The sequence below is a fragment of the Cinclus cinclus genome, chromosome 2 (assembly GCF_963662255.1).
Source record: "Cinclus cinclus chromosome 2, bCinCin1.1, whole genome shotgun sequence".
NCBI classification, from domain to species: domain Eukaryota; kingdom Metazoa; phylum Chordata; class Aves; order Passeriformes; family Cinclidae; genus Cinclus; species Cinclus cinclus.
In genome coordinates this window covers 44,460,468-44,476,444 of record NC_085047.1, presented here as the reverse complement: position 1 = coordinate 44,476,444, position 15,977 = coordinate 44,460,468, and the positions used below count along the sequence as shown (strand labels likewise).

The window sequence follows — 15,977 nt, the reverse complement described above, 5'->3', positions numbered from 1 at the left end:
AGGACTTTTTGTGGTTGGAACTAGAAATAAGTAGCAGAATCCTTTAAAATGTCAGAATTCTCAGTATATGTATGTTTATTGGACTACTTAACATTAAGAATAACTAAGGAAAACCAAGTTAAAACCTATGAAAAAAAAGCTGTTCTTTTTGGCTTTTGCATGAAGAAATGAAAAAGCATCAAGTTTGATGCCAGTGAACTGTCAATTTGTGGAAGCAACTGTAAATCAAGTACTGCTTTATTATATTGCTGCACATTTGGAATAAGATGGATTACTGCAGTGGGAATTATTTTACATTTATATTACTGAAAATGAGAACATGATGTTTCCTGAAATCACCAGCCTAAGTTTATGACAAAAGCCAGTATTTACTAAGGAGAAGAAACAAAGAAGAGTAAAAAAAAAAATCAATGTTAAAATCAAATGTTAAGAGATTACAGTAAATAGCCCTGTACTCTTACTTAGTCTTGTTTTGTTAGGTTTAAGTGCTACCATTTATTTTGAATGATCTGAAAGAAGGAGAACAAGAATCAAAGTAGGCTAGCGACAAGTATGATTTCTGAACTGTGCTAGAAAAGCAAACTCCCTTTCCAGATTCAAGATGTTTTTGCCAGATGATACAAATAGCAGATTGTTGTTGATTACCAGTAAGTACGATGAGAGAGAAGATCCTTGGAAATTGGCCTCAGATCACCTGGAAAATTCAGTAACCAAAGAGATGAAACCAGATTCTCTGGAGGCTATAAAACTTTTTATTCCCAGTGTAGAACAAAGACTAATGGCAGTCATCCCATCAAAGGGTTTTCCTTCTGTTTTTTATAAGAAAGAGGAAGGAATTAGTAGCTAAGTATAAAACAGATTACAAAACACCAAAAACTAGCTGTGTTGAAACAAAGCCTAGAACTTCTCACAGAAAGAATGGGAGAGAAGTTCTGCTTTTGCTGACTCTGAGCTCCCAGGGGGACTTTCTCATTAGCATCCCATGTGGGGGTATTTAGCTTTCCAGCTAGGTCAGTTTGGAATCCTGATCTCTTCCTCCTCACCTCAAACAGCAGCTGCTTAGACTTAGACTTAGCTGCTCTTGGGGAAAAAAAGCCCCACAGCACAAAAGCAAAATCAAACAAAGCCCAGAAACCACTTGAAAAACCCCCATAAAAGCAAACATGTCTCAAACATGACGAAGTACATCAGCAGCCCTGGTGATTCAGTGTGGACTGTCTGGTGTTGGTCAACAGCAGGAAAAGAGAAGGCAGGAGAATAGAAGGACCATAGATTAGGCTAACACAGGAAAACTTGTGCTGTAATTGTAGTGTTATCACAGTGCCAGTAAAAAGTACATTATTAACCTCCTTTTGAAAAGAACGCATTCTATTCCAAGGATGATGTATGAATACTCATAGGTAAATTATTACTTCTGTGTAAGGAATTCAGGCTGGCTAATCAGTAAATGTGTGAAGCTGATACTGTTTGCCAAAGACAGGCTGTTCATGGAGTTGGTTGTTTAATGAGAGTAATGGCACAGCAGCATCAGCGTGAGAAAACACAGCATGTAGTGTTTGCTGGTCTAACTAATGAAAATGTGGTCTGATTTTATCTGGAGGGGTGTACAGAAGTCAAAATGAAGACTAAGAGGGGGAAATGACTTTGGAATTATATAGCCTAAGCAAAAGAATAAGTCTGTTAGCAGAATGCCAGCTAGTTTTGATTAAGAATATTCAGTGGAAAGGTATGCCCATAATTCATCTGAAATGAATGTTTAGACATCTGCTGGGTTGCATCAGGACAGAGATTTTTCTATTCTTCTTATCTTAGATATCACTAAGTGAAATATGATTAAAATATTTATAACCTGAACCTAACTTCATTCTGATAGTATTGATATATCTGAAAATATAATTTTCTTAATCTCTTTATAGATTATGTTATGCAACTTTACCACCTTTTTTGATTGAATGTGCCTGTTTCAATAAAACCATAACTTTTATGTTTTATCAGTTTATTTGCTCATTGTAGGGTTGAAGAGTTTTGAATTTGAGTCCTCATGGATACGTATCTTATGGTTTAAGTAATGTGTACTTGTGAAATACGTTTCTTTCGTTGAATTATCAATTTCTGACACAAAAAAAAAAAAGGAGATATTTTGCTAGGGTATTTTTGATCAGCTACTGTCAGTGTCTTCTGTAGCTATTAGGAATGCATCTCCAAGTCTTACCTGACTGTTTTCGAGGGTGACTGTAGAGCTTGCTAAAGTCAGCATTGTTGGAGCTGAGTGGCTACAACACATGAAACTGTCACCAGCTCTGAAAACCAGTAGTGTTTAAAATATATTCCTTAGATATATTGCCAGTTTGAAGTCTCACTCCAGAAGAAATAATTTGCCAGTTGTTTCACTGATTAATTTCACTGTTAGGGTTATTTCTGGAAGATTTATTCTGTTACAAGCTAAAATATTTGGAGCAATCTTGCTTCTCCAAAGTTTCTCATTTCTTGTGTGATCAGATTTTAATACAAAATCAGAAATGTTAAGTTCTATAATGAGAATGTCCTGATATAACAGATTAAATGTTAAGGCACTGTGAGATAGCAATGTTGTTGTAATTTCTTCTTGTGTGAATCCAAGAAAGTTTTCCAGATGTTGTTGATTTGCACACATGAAACTCTGAGATTTGATTGATCTTTGCAGAATTGAGGCATCTGGTGATTTGAAGTGAGCAAGACAGCATATGGAAGCTGATTTCTGGAAAGCTTTACCAGAATGAGCTTTGATTTAATTTTTCTCCTGACTTCAGTCATTAACTGCTTTTGTGAAATAGGAGCATTATGATGTCATGAACCTTTGCAATCAGCAGAGAATGTATTTTGTATATATGGTCATCCATGTTCAAATAGTATATAATTTCAGAGCACAGGAAAAAAGCTGCAGTAGAGATCTCTACATAGTTAAGTTCATTGTTTATCCATTTATTTCACTTTGTCATTTTTACTCTGGGGGCTTAAAAGCAATTGAAATGCCTTGGTAATCTGTGATCATTTAACACACTTCAGCTGGGTTATTGTGTATGAAATACAATGGTGTTTTCAATTGACTAAGGGGCCATCAAACAAAGTAGAAGGGAAAGAAAGAAGTTTAATTCTTCCATCTTTTCACAAGTCACTAATACATCATAATGACTTTTGATAAACAATTACTTATTTTCTTGCCTGTTGAGCAAAGGGTGTTATTTCCTTTCACAAACATATGTGGGAAGAAATTGGGGAAAATGGCTAGTTACACTGTTTAGCAATGCCTGGCAAATCACAGATGTCATCAGAGAGTTGTTTGTGCCAGACTTTCTATTTATTTCCACTGATGAAACATATACTTGTATGTATTGGTAGATATGACCTAGAGTGTTTCATGCGCTGCAGTAAAAGGTGAACGTATTTTGGTCATTTCAGATGGGAGGGATTTTCCACTTTTTTGTGACCCTGTGTCCTAGAGTGTGCTGTTCTCAAAAACAGCCTCCCCATTAATTCCAAATGACTTCAGAGTAGGCCTTTTCATTGCTATAGCTCAAGAGCATCCCTTCTGGAGAGCCATGTATTTGAAAGCAATTCAAAAATTTGTTTAAACAAAAGATCTTCTACTATCTTGTGAGAAAATTTGTGCCTTAACACAGAAATAGGCAATCATCAGTCTGATTTTCTGTGTCATTTCTTCTTACCTGAAGCTGGGTAATCATCATAATTTTCTCTCATTTCCTCGACACATATAAGAATAGTTTCTTATTTTTAAGACATCAACTGATCTGTGAATAATGCCATTGATTTAAATCAAAAGACTACTGCAGTGTGATTAAGGACTACTAAATTTCACTGTCTTTAAAAAAAATATTATTTTTATTATTATTATTATTGTTATTGAAGATTGTGCAAGAATAGAGTATTTGAGAAAATTAGTTTAACTTATTTTAACTTTTAAATAAATCATATGATCACACTTGAGAAGTTCAATATTCTGTATTCTCAGTACATCAGCCAGTGTTTTATTTCATAGAATCATCAGCCTGATAATGCAATAACATTTAATATTCCTTTATCTGTTCTCTATAGTCTTAATACTTTATTAAAATATTATGAAAAATAATGCAATTACAAAAATTAGGCATTCTGGAGGACACCATGTCTAGCCAAATATTGCAAGTTATATTTGAAAAGTAGGGAAAGGTTCCTTGATTTTGTGTTAATTTGAGTACTACAAAACATAAACTGATAATGTTCAGAGAATAGAGGATTTCCAGTGTAAATATATAGGGAAAATCTACATGTTGTAGGATATTGCAGCACTCTAGCAATATCTGATATCAGTGCAAAATAATTTTAACTTAACACCCAGCGGTGTGTGACTACGCTGGTTCTTACTGCTTGTTGAATCCAAGCAGAACCTGACTTGTGCTGAAGGAAGAGACCGTTTATGAGAGCCTGTGCGTGTAAATGAAGTACAATGACAGACAGGCCAATGTAAACCCAAATAAATGAAAATGCAGAGCAGCTGCTGAAAACACATGTATTACAGATGCTCAATAAAACTTAGCCCACAGTTTTAGCCGAAAAGGCTACAGATTTACACTAAAACCTGGAGAAAATGAGGTAGATTGATTTCCACAAAGAGAATGTTTTCTTTTTGCCTCTTCTCATGGGACCATTTTCATGGGAGAGCCAGGGCTCCCCTCCTCAGCTGCACAGAGGAGAGAAAGTTGTGGGTGAAGATAAGGATGAGGAGAGATCACTCACCGATTACTGCCATGGCCAGAACAGACTTGACTTCGGGAAATGAGTTCATTTTATTACTAATCAAGTAAGAGAAGGATAATGATAACTATAGCCAAATCTTAAAACCTTCCCTGCTACTTCTTCCTGGGCTTAACCACTCTTGAATTCCCTGCCTCTCCGCCTCCTTCTGACTCTTCCAGAGGGAGTAAATACCTGAAGTGTGAAATTTTGGAAGGCGTCTAGGTCTTAAAACGGACTTTTGAAATACAAATTTTAGGCTTAAAGGCTTTAATACTCAAAAGAATTGTCGGAGTCAAAATGCTGAAAATGGGGAGGCTCATCAAATGCTCTGCTCTTTAGGGAATTCACATCTCCAAATTAGCTGCAGGTCAGTATTTGCATCGGTTATGAATTGGTTAGAGTTGATCCTGTGAATGTGTGTACAGACAGCTTTTCATTAGCTCCACTCAGCCTCTCAGCCTGTCCTGGCCAGGTTCCCAAAGCAAGGTGGCTGTGTTAGCATCCTGCTGTGCCTGAGCAAATATTTTCTGCTCCTTGGCAGGGTGCTTCAGCTGAGGCAGAACACTGCTCGGGCAGTCCTGGGGTTCCTGGGGCCAGCTGGCTTGTGATGTGCTTACCCACAGACAGTCCTGAGAAGCTGTGCAAAGCTCCCCTGAGGTATCCAAGGACAGGAATCTGCAAGCTGCGTGGGGAGCTTCGTGAGGCAGCAGTTCTGGATATTTTTGGACTGGTCACTTCTGTTGTCCTTCTTCACTGTAAAGGCTGTGTTTCCCATTTCCATCCACACTCACACTTACCCCATCCCACCACGCTCCCTCCAGGCTTTGGTGGCCCCCATGCAGCAATGAGGAGCAGCTAAGATCCTGGGAATATCTTATTTCTTGTCATCCCGTGTCAATGAAACAGCTTGCTTAACTGCTTTTTTCAATTTGTGCTGGAAAAGTCAAGGCAATGGAGACTGAGCACATTTTGTTTTAAAATATCACCTTCAACTTTTTTTTTTTTTCATTTTCTTTATTGCCACATCAAGGAAAAATCAGTTAGTTGCAGTGAATAAAATGGAAGCTAAACAGATACTTTAACGTGCACAGAAATGTGAATATTCACTACATCTGACTGTTCCCTCTCGCACTATGTTCTATTTATAGTTAAGTTAAAGGCATTTTAATGTTTTCATTTGCTTTTCATTTCTTGATGGGTTGTAAAATTTGTAGTTTGTGGAAAAGACACCCTTAACCTGAGACTACTAAAACAGGTCAATGCATTTGTCCCAAATTCAGTAATGCAGTGTGTAAGAGACTCCACATGAAGACTGTATTTTGCTGGAACCTCTCTAAATACGCTACTTTCTGCATAGGTTATGGATGAGAAGTCTCCTAATCATGTAGTGGATTGTGTTGAACACACTAAAATAAATTCAACCTTTTTAAGAAATATAGAGAAAACATAATTTTAAAGGCCTGGTGCAGTTCTCACTAAAATCAGCTTGATATATTTACAATTACTTCAGTGAGAGGTAGAATGGGTCTTTCTTATTATATCTAACTTAAGAATGATTGGACTGGGAAAAGAAGAAATTTCTTCTCCTCATGTTCTGAAAATTTATACTGCACCAAGAGACCAAAATTGATTAATCCCAGTATCAAATTCTAATGATGGAGTCTTTTATCAAAGCTGCAAAACTATTTGATATATGGGCTAATAAAAATCAAAGCAAAGTAAAAATACCAACAGAGGACTCAAATTCTCATCAGTTGCCTTGGTGTAGTGCTGGCAGGAATTTTGAGCAGATTTATATACTTAAGATGAATTAGGGAAAGAGTTGGATTCTCTAAGTCCTAAAGGTGAAAAATTCTGCAGGAATTTTAAGGAATTTTAAGATACCTAGGTTGGTGGTGGAATGTCACATCTAATGGTTGCTATATATATCTGTTCTCACAGATCAAAGGGGAAAGCTGCTTCTGCTGCTCCTTGCCTACTGTTTTCATGAATAAACATATGCACTTATTTAACCATTTAACTTCTTTTTGCTAAAATACGACTTCCACAAAGGAACAAGTGAGCCTGAATCTGAGAAAGAAAAGTACTTGGCAAGAAATATCACATAAGTAAGAGTACTTTCTGCTAGTAGGGCATCAGTTATAAAGGTTTTCACAGGCATAAGATAATTAGAGTTTTGATTAGGTAAATATATATATAATTTTAAAACCAGATATTTAACAAACATTAATTGTAAATGCAATCTCTTTCATTTGTCTTCAACAGAGAATATTAAATATGGGAAATTTCCCTTATACTTTGATTGATCTGTTGGAATTAAACTGTGGTGGGATCCTAAGTACAAAAATGCATTTTGTTTTGGTTGAAATGTGAAATTAATTCAAGTGTGTGGCTTGGAGCATGTTTATTGCTACCACCACTTTCACACTTCACAGATCTCGAGCTTGTTGCCCAGAGTGGCTGTGGATACCCCATATCTGGAATTCTCCTAGGCCAGGCTGGGTGGGGCCCTGAATAAGATGCTCTAGAGGAAGATGCCCCTGCCTGTTTGTGGGAGGGTTGGAATTTGATGATCTTTATTGCCCCTTCCAGCCTAAGCCATTACATGATTCTGTGATTCTGAGCAAATGAGCATGTCTCTGAAAATTGTTTCCACTCCTCTGGTGCTGACCAAAGCAGACTTTATAACACTGATACTGCACATTTTGAACTCCATGTTGTTGGAGTAAGATGGGCAGCTGAATATCTGCACGGGGTATCTTGGCTTTTAATAAATAGCAGAGACATGTATTTTTGAAACATAAAACTCTAGCATGATAATCAAGATGTGTGCAACCTTGATTAGCGTGCTAGAGCAATCTTAGGGGACGTAATAGATTTTGCAGTAAAATGAAAACCACAAAATCATTGAATATCTTGAGTTGAAAGGGACCCATAAGGTTCATCAAGTCCTACTCCCTGCTTCTCACAGAACTACCTAAAACTAAACCATTCAGCCAAGACCATTGTCCAGATGCTCATTGACTGATAGGTATTTTAGGTAAAATGTTTTCTGGATGTTGTCAGGGTTGCCAGGACCCCCTGAGTGCCAGGAGCTGTGGGAGTCTGCAGGGTGGAGGGACAGCACTTGGCAGCCAGGACCTGTCCCAGGCGCCCAGCCTGGGAATGTGGGGGCAGCCCAGCACCAGCCCTGGCACCTCCCTGGGGCTGGGGATGGGGAAATACTGATATTGGGCTGGGCTTTGGGCTCTTAGGGTGGGCAGGGTGGGGCTGTGAGAGCATCACTGAGGCAGGACTGACAGCCCAAGGGACTGACGTGGGGTCCAGGGCCCTGGGCAAGGCCAGGGGTGTCCTGGGAGACTGGATAGGGACTGTCAGCCCAATGGTGCCTTTGGGACTCACACAGCTTGTGTTTAGGTATATGAATATATTTATTCATTGAAAAAAGTTCAGTCTGCTCTCAGTGTGTTGATGTTCGAAGGGATTTTGAAATTCTCTTGGTGACACTGGTGGGTTTCTTCTTGTTTTAGCAACTGTCTGGTGTAGCCCATGCCATGTTCTGCCTGTCCGCTATGTTGAGTTCACCCACTCCTCTGCTTGAGAGCACCTGGAAGGGAAGCTGAGCAAGGAGCACATGGGACTGAATTCTGACTCTGCTGTCTTGTCAAGAAAGGTGTTCCTTTGAAGGGATCCTTTTCCCATTGTTTTTATTCTGCAAGGCTATATTTCTCTTGGACTTATCCAAGTGGCAGTCAGGAGTACCTTCTTAAAACCAATTTCTGTATGTTGAAACAAGAAAAGATAAACTGGAAATTGTCGTGACCTTTTTCAGGTGGAATCCACTGTTGCCTTTTGTTTATCTAGTTGGTTTGGCAGGCTAATGTGTTAAGGATGGAGTCATATCCTTTACCTCTTCCCCTTTCCCCCTTTCACATGTCCTTACAGGTGGCTCCATGCATTTGGTATGTCATGAATACCTGTGCTTCTTGTGGAGAGGATCCTATCTAACCCTAATGTGCTGTTAATCTGCCACACTTACTCTTTTGATGCCAAGAAATTTTTTTAGAGGTCCAAGTTTACAGCTGAAAGACATTGATGTTTCTCTAATTATCACTTTCTCTCTCTTTTACATGATAGAAAATTAATGTTATCCCACCAAAATTTTGGATTTCCTAAAGGTGCAATATTTTTCCTGCCAGTCTGAGTTTGTGACATACAGAAAATGTCACTTTGGTCGCTTTGGTCTGAAGACTGTTGCACGTTATGAAACACTTCAGGGTTTGCTATAAATAACGAGAAATTTTTAACAGTCACTGTGCTGCTGTGTGGAATAATATTCTTTTGACAATGCAGTGAGCTGGAAATACAAACTCGTAAGCAAATGCTGAGTGTTACAATTTCACAAGAACCCAAGCACATCCTGAGCTGTGCTGAGCAAACCTTGTCTAGTTTATTCAATTCTATCAAGCATCAATTGAAAAGTTATTTTTCATTTCTGTGAAGATGACATGTATTTCTCTTATTTTTTTTTTCAATAAAACATGGGTGTAATGGAAGATGGTATTTTGTTGTTTTTGTCTGCAGATAAAACAGCAAATCAGGGTTTCATTAGAATATGATTTTTTTCTTATTTTTATGAATCTTCATAGCTAGTTCTGATGGCTGTGGCTCTGACTTACCTCACTCAACTCTGAAAATCGGTGGTCAGAGAATAAGGACTACTTCCAGTGTTTTGCAAGCTGTATTTTTGTTTATACAGTCCTGTAAAGTGTTTTCTTTCCAAGTGACAACATGACATGTTGACTTAAATTTATTTGTCCCCCTCTGTGCACTCTTGGCCATCCTCTTAGGAACAGTTACCCTGCCTGTAGTTTTTGCATTTGATTATTTCTGTCTAAACATATTCATTGCCCTTGTTTTGAATTCCAGTTTTAGCCCACCTTTCCAGTTTAAGAGGTTTGTTTTTTTTTTTTTTTAATTCCAGTGTTGTCCATCATAATTTCAGTCCTTCTAGAAGTTTCCTTCATGGAAACATAGCAAGAAAGTAATTACATTTCTTTCTGCGAGTGTACTGTTACCTTGTCCGGTATTGACAAAATCCTCATAGCCTCTAACTGCTCAAATATTACAAAATATCATTCTGTAAATGTTCCTGAGACACTGCCATGTATCCTATAGGACATTCAGAGAAGTCCAGTTGTTTTAAAATTTAGGTTAGCAGCTGGACCTCCTTTCTGAAAGTCACCCTGTACTCTTTGTACCTTGAAGTGATGATGGTGATGGTGTTCAGGTTCAAGCTGATTTTGCCCCAGTCTTTCCATCCTCTAAATAACTATGATAAGGAAACAGCTTTGTTTCCTCTTACTGAATTTATTCATTGTATGAGATCAAGCATGCATGTGCAACTCTTCATTAAAGTGTGGCCTAGCACTGTAAGTTTCTAACCTAATCCCCACAAATAAAGCTAAAAAAAGACTATAATCACAATTTGGGAGGTTTTATGCACTGATCAAAACCAAAGGAGCAGGTCCATTGAAATCTGTGGATTGCAGAGGCTGCAGGTCCAGCCAATTAGAAAGGAAATCCTTTTTAACCCCCCAGTTATTTCTCAAGGATACCCATCCCATATTTCCTCAATCTTTTTGAGGAGATGTGTACACTTTAAGTCACTATTCCAAAACACACATCTTTGTATGGAGTAGTATCCTCTCTCAGTGCAGCCAGTAAAGCTTTCCCCTGTGCTTTTCCTTAAAGATTAGGCAGAGGATTTGGCATTTGATTCATAAGCTTTTTGGTCCTAGGGTGGCTTGCATCCAGAGTATGCAGAGAGTGTGCAGAAGTCTGGATGTTGTGCACCTAATGAAGTAGCTGGTGGGGCACTGCTCAGCAGGATATTCTCCATGTTCTCAAGCAGCTTTAGAATCTGTCAGTATTTCTGAGCAGGGTCTCTGGGGACAGAGGGCAAAAAAGTTCCTTAGAATCAGGAACTGTTTTCTCCCTTTCTTTGCAGTGGGTTTGCAGTGGAAGCAAAATTGAGCGATAGGTTTTGTTTTTCATCCTGGAGTTACTTAGGCTGCACTGTCATTTCACTGCAACATAAGACTGTAAAATATGATATATAATTGCTCTTTTCAAAATGTTCTCTTACACAACTGTAAATCGGGAGAATGTCCTCTGAAAATGGTAGAATTATTCTCATTTTATTCAGTGAGAATATAATTAAAGAGACAGGAAGGCAATGAAATGTAGCAGTAATGAAATGCAACTGATGACAGAAACTTTTTAATCTTTCCCTGCTTACAAGAAAGATGGATGATGCTATCCTGATTGCCTGTAGGCTTATGGTCCAGATGTAAAGCTGTGGGGAGGTGCCCAGAAGTGTGACTTACTATGGCAAGCTTCAGGCAAACCTGATATCCTATAACATCAGCTATATTTTAAGATACATAGAAGAATATAAGAAGAAAAAGAAATCAAAGAAAAGAGATGGAGGTCATGCTGGATCACAGTTGCAGACTGAAGTCTGCTAGAAAGTGTCTGAATAGTCTCTGAAACTTCTTTGGAAAGGAAAGGGCTTTGCAAAAACCGGGAAGAATGATGCAGTCTTAACCTTTCTCTATAGTTGTTCTTTACAAGACTCGAGTGTTTCTCCCCAGGAAAACTAGGGCAGTTCCTTGTCTGCTGTCCTGTTCCCTGATTTGGCAACTTGAAGAGACATCCATCAGTCATCAAGAGAGAGCAGGACAACAGAATCACTAATATAACATGAAAGAAGTGATAGGAAACATCAACAATTCCTGTTAAGCAGAACAAGTGATAATGATATTCAGGGGATAAAGCTGACATACCATGAACCTTTGACAGTTTTAGGAAGCTAATCAGTTGTGTAGGGAGAATATCTTTGCAAAAGTTTCTAAAAATGCTCTGGGAACACTCAACCTTGTTGAAGCAGGGGGTCAGCTCACTTGGTTATTATTAGTTAGGCATTTTACAGGATTGTCTGTCTTTTATTGCTTTTCACACATAAGTCTCAAAGTGTGTTACAGGGTGGTCAATAGCATTGTTCCTGCTGTGCTGAAAGGCCAAATAAGAAGTCAGGGTTGATAATTTGCCTGGGGTTACCCAGAAGCTGAGCAGAGGACTCCAGAGTGCCTGTTTAGTACATTATTTACTCAGTCAGTTCCCTGAGAAAAGTCCACCCGGGAACGGTTTGGCACAATATATTAACACAGACAGAGATCACATCAAAGAGTTTAACACCTCAAATTGACAGAGGCGAAAGTGGGAGCACAGGAGGATGCATTGATTTTCTTCTAGTCTCACAGCAGGTTAACAGGAGAAATAGAACTCCAAGCCAGGTGCCTTGTCTTGCTGACAAGCAGCTCAACTCCAGGTTGGGATGGCTCAGCCGGGGTCTGTGGTCGCCCTCTCTCTTCCTGGGCTGAAAACAACCTGTTTTCACCTGGAAACTGAAGAGACAAGTGATATTATGAAATACTTTTATTTTGCACAAGAGTGAAATTCTGCAAACAGAAAACTCCCTGGCACAAGGGAGCAAAATAGGAAGAGAATTTAGAAATGCTGTACCGTGTATTTCATACTTGGCATACTTGGCAACTTGTACTTTGGAGTTAAAACAGTTTTGCATGTGCTCTGTTGAAAGCATGAGGCTGCATGCGTGAAGAAAGCATCCCAGGGAGCCATGTTTCAAAAGTAGGAAAAGAACACTTAGCCATGGAGCATTAAGTCAGCTCGTGTAGGCAGCTGACTGGGTTTCTCACAGAGATGAATGCCCCAGAGTGAAGCTGAGGAAGCAAAGCTTCGAAATGTAAATATTAGTAGGTGTGCAGGAATATAAATTAGAAAATTTGACAATTTTAATGGCTGGCATTTATTTTCACTTGCTGGGCTCCCTGACTGACATCAGAAGCTGCATGTTAGGTTGCTAGCAGAGAAGGCAGAAGGCAATAGGGGCAGGATAGGCTCAATTCTCATGTTGCCATAGAGTCTGCAATGACAGCATTTTACCTGTTGAAAAAAAAAAAACCCAAAAAAAAACAAACCAAACCAAAACTAAAGAGTAATAGAAAAAGGAGCTTCCTAAAATTTCCCCCAAACATGAGGGAATGTAGAATTCCTGTCACCTCAGCAGAGCTTTCAGGCCACTGGACACTTAAATCACGTAATTGTTACAGTGGAGGTTTTTCTGTTTTGCTTGGTAGAATTATGGATGGAAGGAGGATTAAATTATAAGTGAATCATGTGACAGCGAGTGAATGCCTACATGATGAAAGAAATGGTGACTGGAGGAGGCCTTTTCATTTTAAGAGATTGTGTGGAATAGGAAACACAAATACAAGGCATTATGGTGCCTAACACTGCTTAGATGCACAAGGTTCGTGTGTTGTGTCTGTATTGACTATGAGATCCTCAGGGTAAGGTCCATGGGTATTTTAGATCACCTAGCACAGTACTGCCCTGGTCTTTGTGCAGTCCTGGAACAGAAACGTTAATGGGATTGTTTGTCATGACAGAGGCTATGACGAACTGTGTTTACAAAGAGATACAGTTTGATTTAAGTTAGTTTTCAATGTCCACTTCAGTCTGGTAGTTTTGTGCTTGACAGCCATCATGGAGCAAGAGGTAGCAATCCACAGCCTCAGTGATACCAACCCTTGGACAGTGCTCAAAACACCTAGCCATTTAACAGGCCCAATGTAAATGCTATACACCAGTGTGAGGAACCAGCTGATGCTCCTTCCCTATTATACCTTCTGCTATTCCACAAATACAAATTGGATTAATCCCTATTACCAAGAAATCTGCAGATTCTGAGTGTCAGCCTTCAACTCTGCTGCATGTATAAGAAGGAAAACAGGAAACAGGAGGACTACTATGATATTTCCATGCCATTTGTTATTTTATAGAGCTGTTTTTCACATCTATTTTTATGCGATTCCGCTATAAAATGGCCACAGTTGACTTGTATTAGATATTTTGCTGAAAAAGAACAGAAGGCACTTCATTTCACTAACCTGCTCTCAGACAGTTCCAACTTCTCTTTACTTTTTTTGCTTTTTGTAATTTATAGCTAAGTAACAGAGAAAGAGCAACTCTGAAATTTGCTTGTAAGGCCAGGTACATCCCAGGAGCATTATTTAGACAGCACTCTGAGAATTATTATTATTGCTTTCTTATTTAATTGGGTACAAATAAAATCCAACATTTGATTTGGGAATACTTTTGTGTCGGTTTAGGTTATTTTCTGACTCAATTTGATGAGCAGACTGTGGGTCTCATTACTTGATTAGGTAAGTGCAAAAAGCTTCTGTATAAAAGGTTGCAGTTAATTGTTTTAGCTGAAAAGATGGAGAAAGTAGAATGAGGGTCCGCATCTATAAGCTGATTTTCCCCCTAGTCAAAACTCTTTTTTCTATTTTACAGGTGATGGAGATTAAAGGACAAATGATTCATGTTCCAGAATCAAACTCGATATTGTTCTTGGGTTCCCCCTGTGTGGACAAGCTGGATGAGCTGATGGGCCGAGGCCTCCATCTTTCAGACATACCTATCCATGATGCTACTCGTGATGTCATATTGGTTGGGGAGCAAGCAAAGGCGCAGGATGGTTTGAAAAAACGAATGGATAAGCTGAAGGCAACGCTAGAATGTACACACCAAGCCCTGGAAGAGGAGAAAAAGAAGACAGTAGATCTCCTTATTTCTATTTTCCCGGAAGAGGTGGCTCAGCAGCTGTGGCAGGGGCAGCAGGTCCAGGCCAGGAAGTTTGATGATGTCACCATGCTCTTCTCGGACATTGTTGGCTTCACTGCCATCTGTGCTCAGTGCACGCCCATGCAGGTCATCAGCATGCTCAACGAGCTCTACACGCGCTTCGACCACCAGTGTGGATTCCTTGACATCTACAAGGTAATAGCTCAAGTCCTAACCTAGCAAAAGATAACTGAAACGAAGGCAGAAAATATCCCAGTAACTTTCTTCCTAAATTGCAGGCCTTCCTTAGAAAAGTATGAAGGCAGTATTTTTTTTTATGTGCAAAAAACCCCAGATCTGAAATATGACCATTGAAACTCAAATACTTCAATATGAACTGTCATCATGGTAGTCCCATGGGAATATAGGCCTCATATTCCCATTTTCTTATGGAAATATACATCTCCTGTATTTTAGCCTGGTTTCCTTTAGATGACACATCAGCCACAGCATCCTAAAATGAAGTGCACAGTGATGAATCCTAATCCAAGCTGCAGCTCCTGGGAGGCACTCACTTTCAACTTGAATGGTTTAGGGTTTAGGCATTTATCTTTCCCTTGAAAGAACTAAAATTTTCAGTAAGGAGCAGAACATTCGCTAAACAAAAGTGATTATAAGAAACTTCAGCTTCCACTGAAAAACAGGAAGAGGACAGCAGATGTCTGTGCATAGTAAATGCAATGAATAAGACATGGCCCTGGTGTGCTGTGCTCCAAAGGAAACATCACACACCTTGGTCCCATTAGAGAACTCATCTTCACTTCTCTTAACTGGATTTGGTGTCCAGTATGTATTTCAGTGAAAAAACAGGGGAGGTAGAATTTAATAAATGCACTGAAGATATTAGCAGTGCAATTATCCTGTGAAACCTACAGACTCTTTTGTATATGGAACACCTTTAATTTTGTGATAGAAGAAATAGACCAAGTTTCTTTTTATATGTTAATGCATAAGGGAAAAGAGATGTGGTTGTAAAATTATGTATTGTTTTTATTATATGCCTCAGGTTTGCAAACTAACAGTTTTCAAACTATTTCATATATTATTTGTTGATAGGCTGTAGAGGAAAAGGTCTCACAAGTTTCTTGCTCCTTTCATTTCTAGCATTTATTGCACTTTAAAAGGAATTGAAAAATAACGACTATCCATCTAAATAACAATCATGGCTGAAAAGTTATAGCATGCACCACAGATAGAACTGAAAATGGTATAGCTGCAGTTTGCCATAGTAAACAAGCACACTGTAAATAAGTTTTGGGCTCTTGGTTTAGGGGTTTGTGTTACTAATGCTCAGAAGCAAAAGGCCATCTTGGGACTGCAGGTGAATGCAGTGGAAGGTAGCAGCCCTCATTTGAAAATTGTTATGGTGGTATTGTCAGGAAAGATGGTGAATGTGATCTCAGTTTGTGTTAGTCTAATGTTGCTGCACT

General features: G+C 38.9%; 1 protein-coding gene across 1 annotated transcript in view; it reads left to right on the top strand.

Annotated features, from left to right (window-relative positions):
* The window catches only part of GUCY1A2 (guanylate cyclase 1 soluble subunit alpha 2), a 133,035-nt gene that overhangs the window by 59,495 nt on the left and 57,563 nt on the right, over positions 1–15,977 (top strand). The window contains exon 5 of the mRNA XM_062514629.1: positions 14,218–14,703. Coding sequence (XP_062370613.1) covers positions 14,218–14,703 — 486 coding nt within the window. The remainder of the gene's footprint in view (positions 1–14,217; positions 14,704–15,977) is intronic.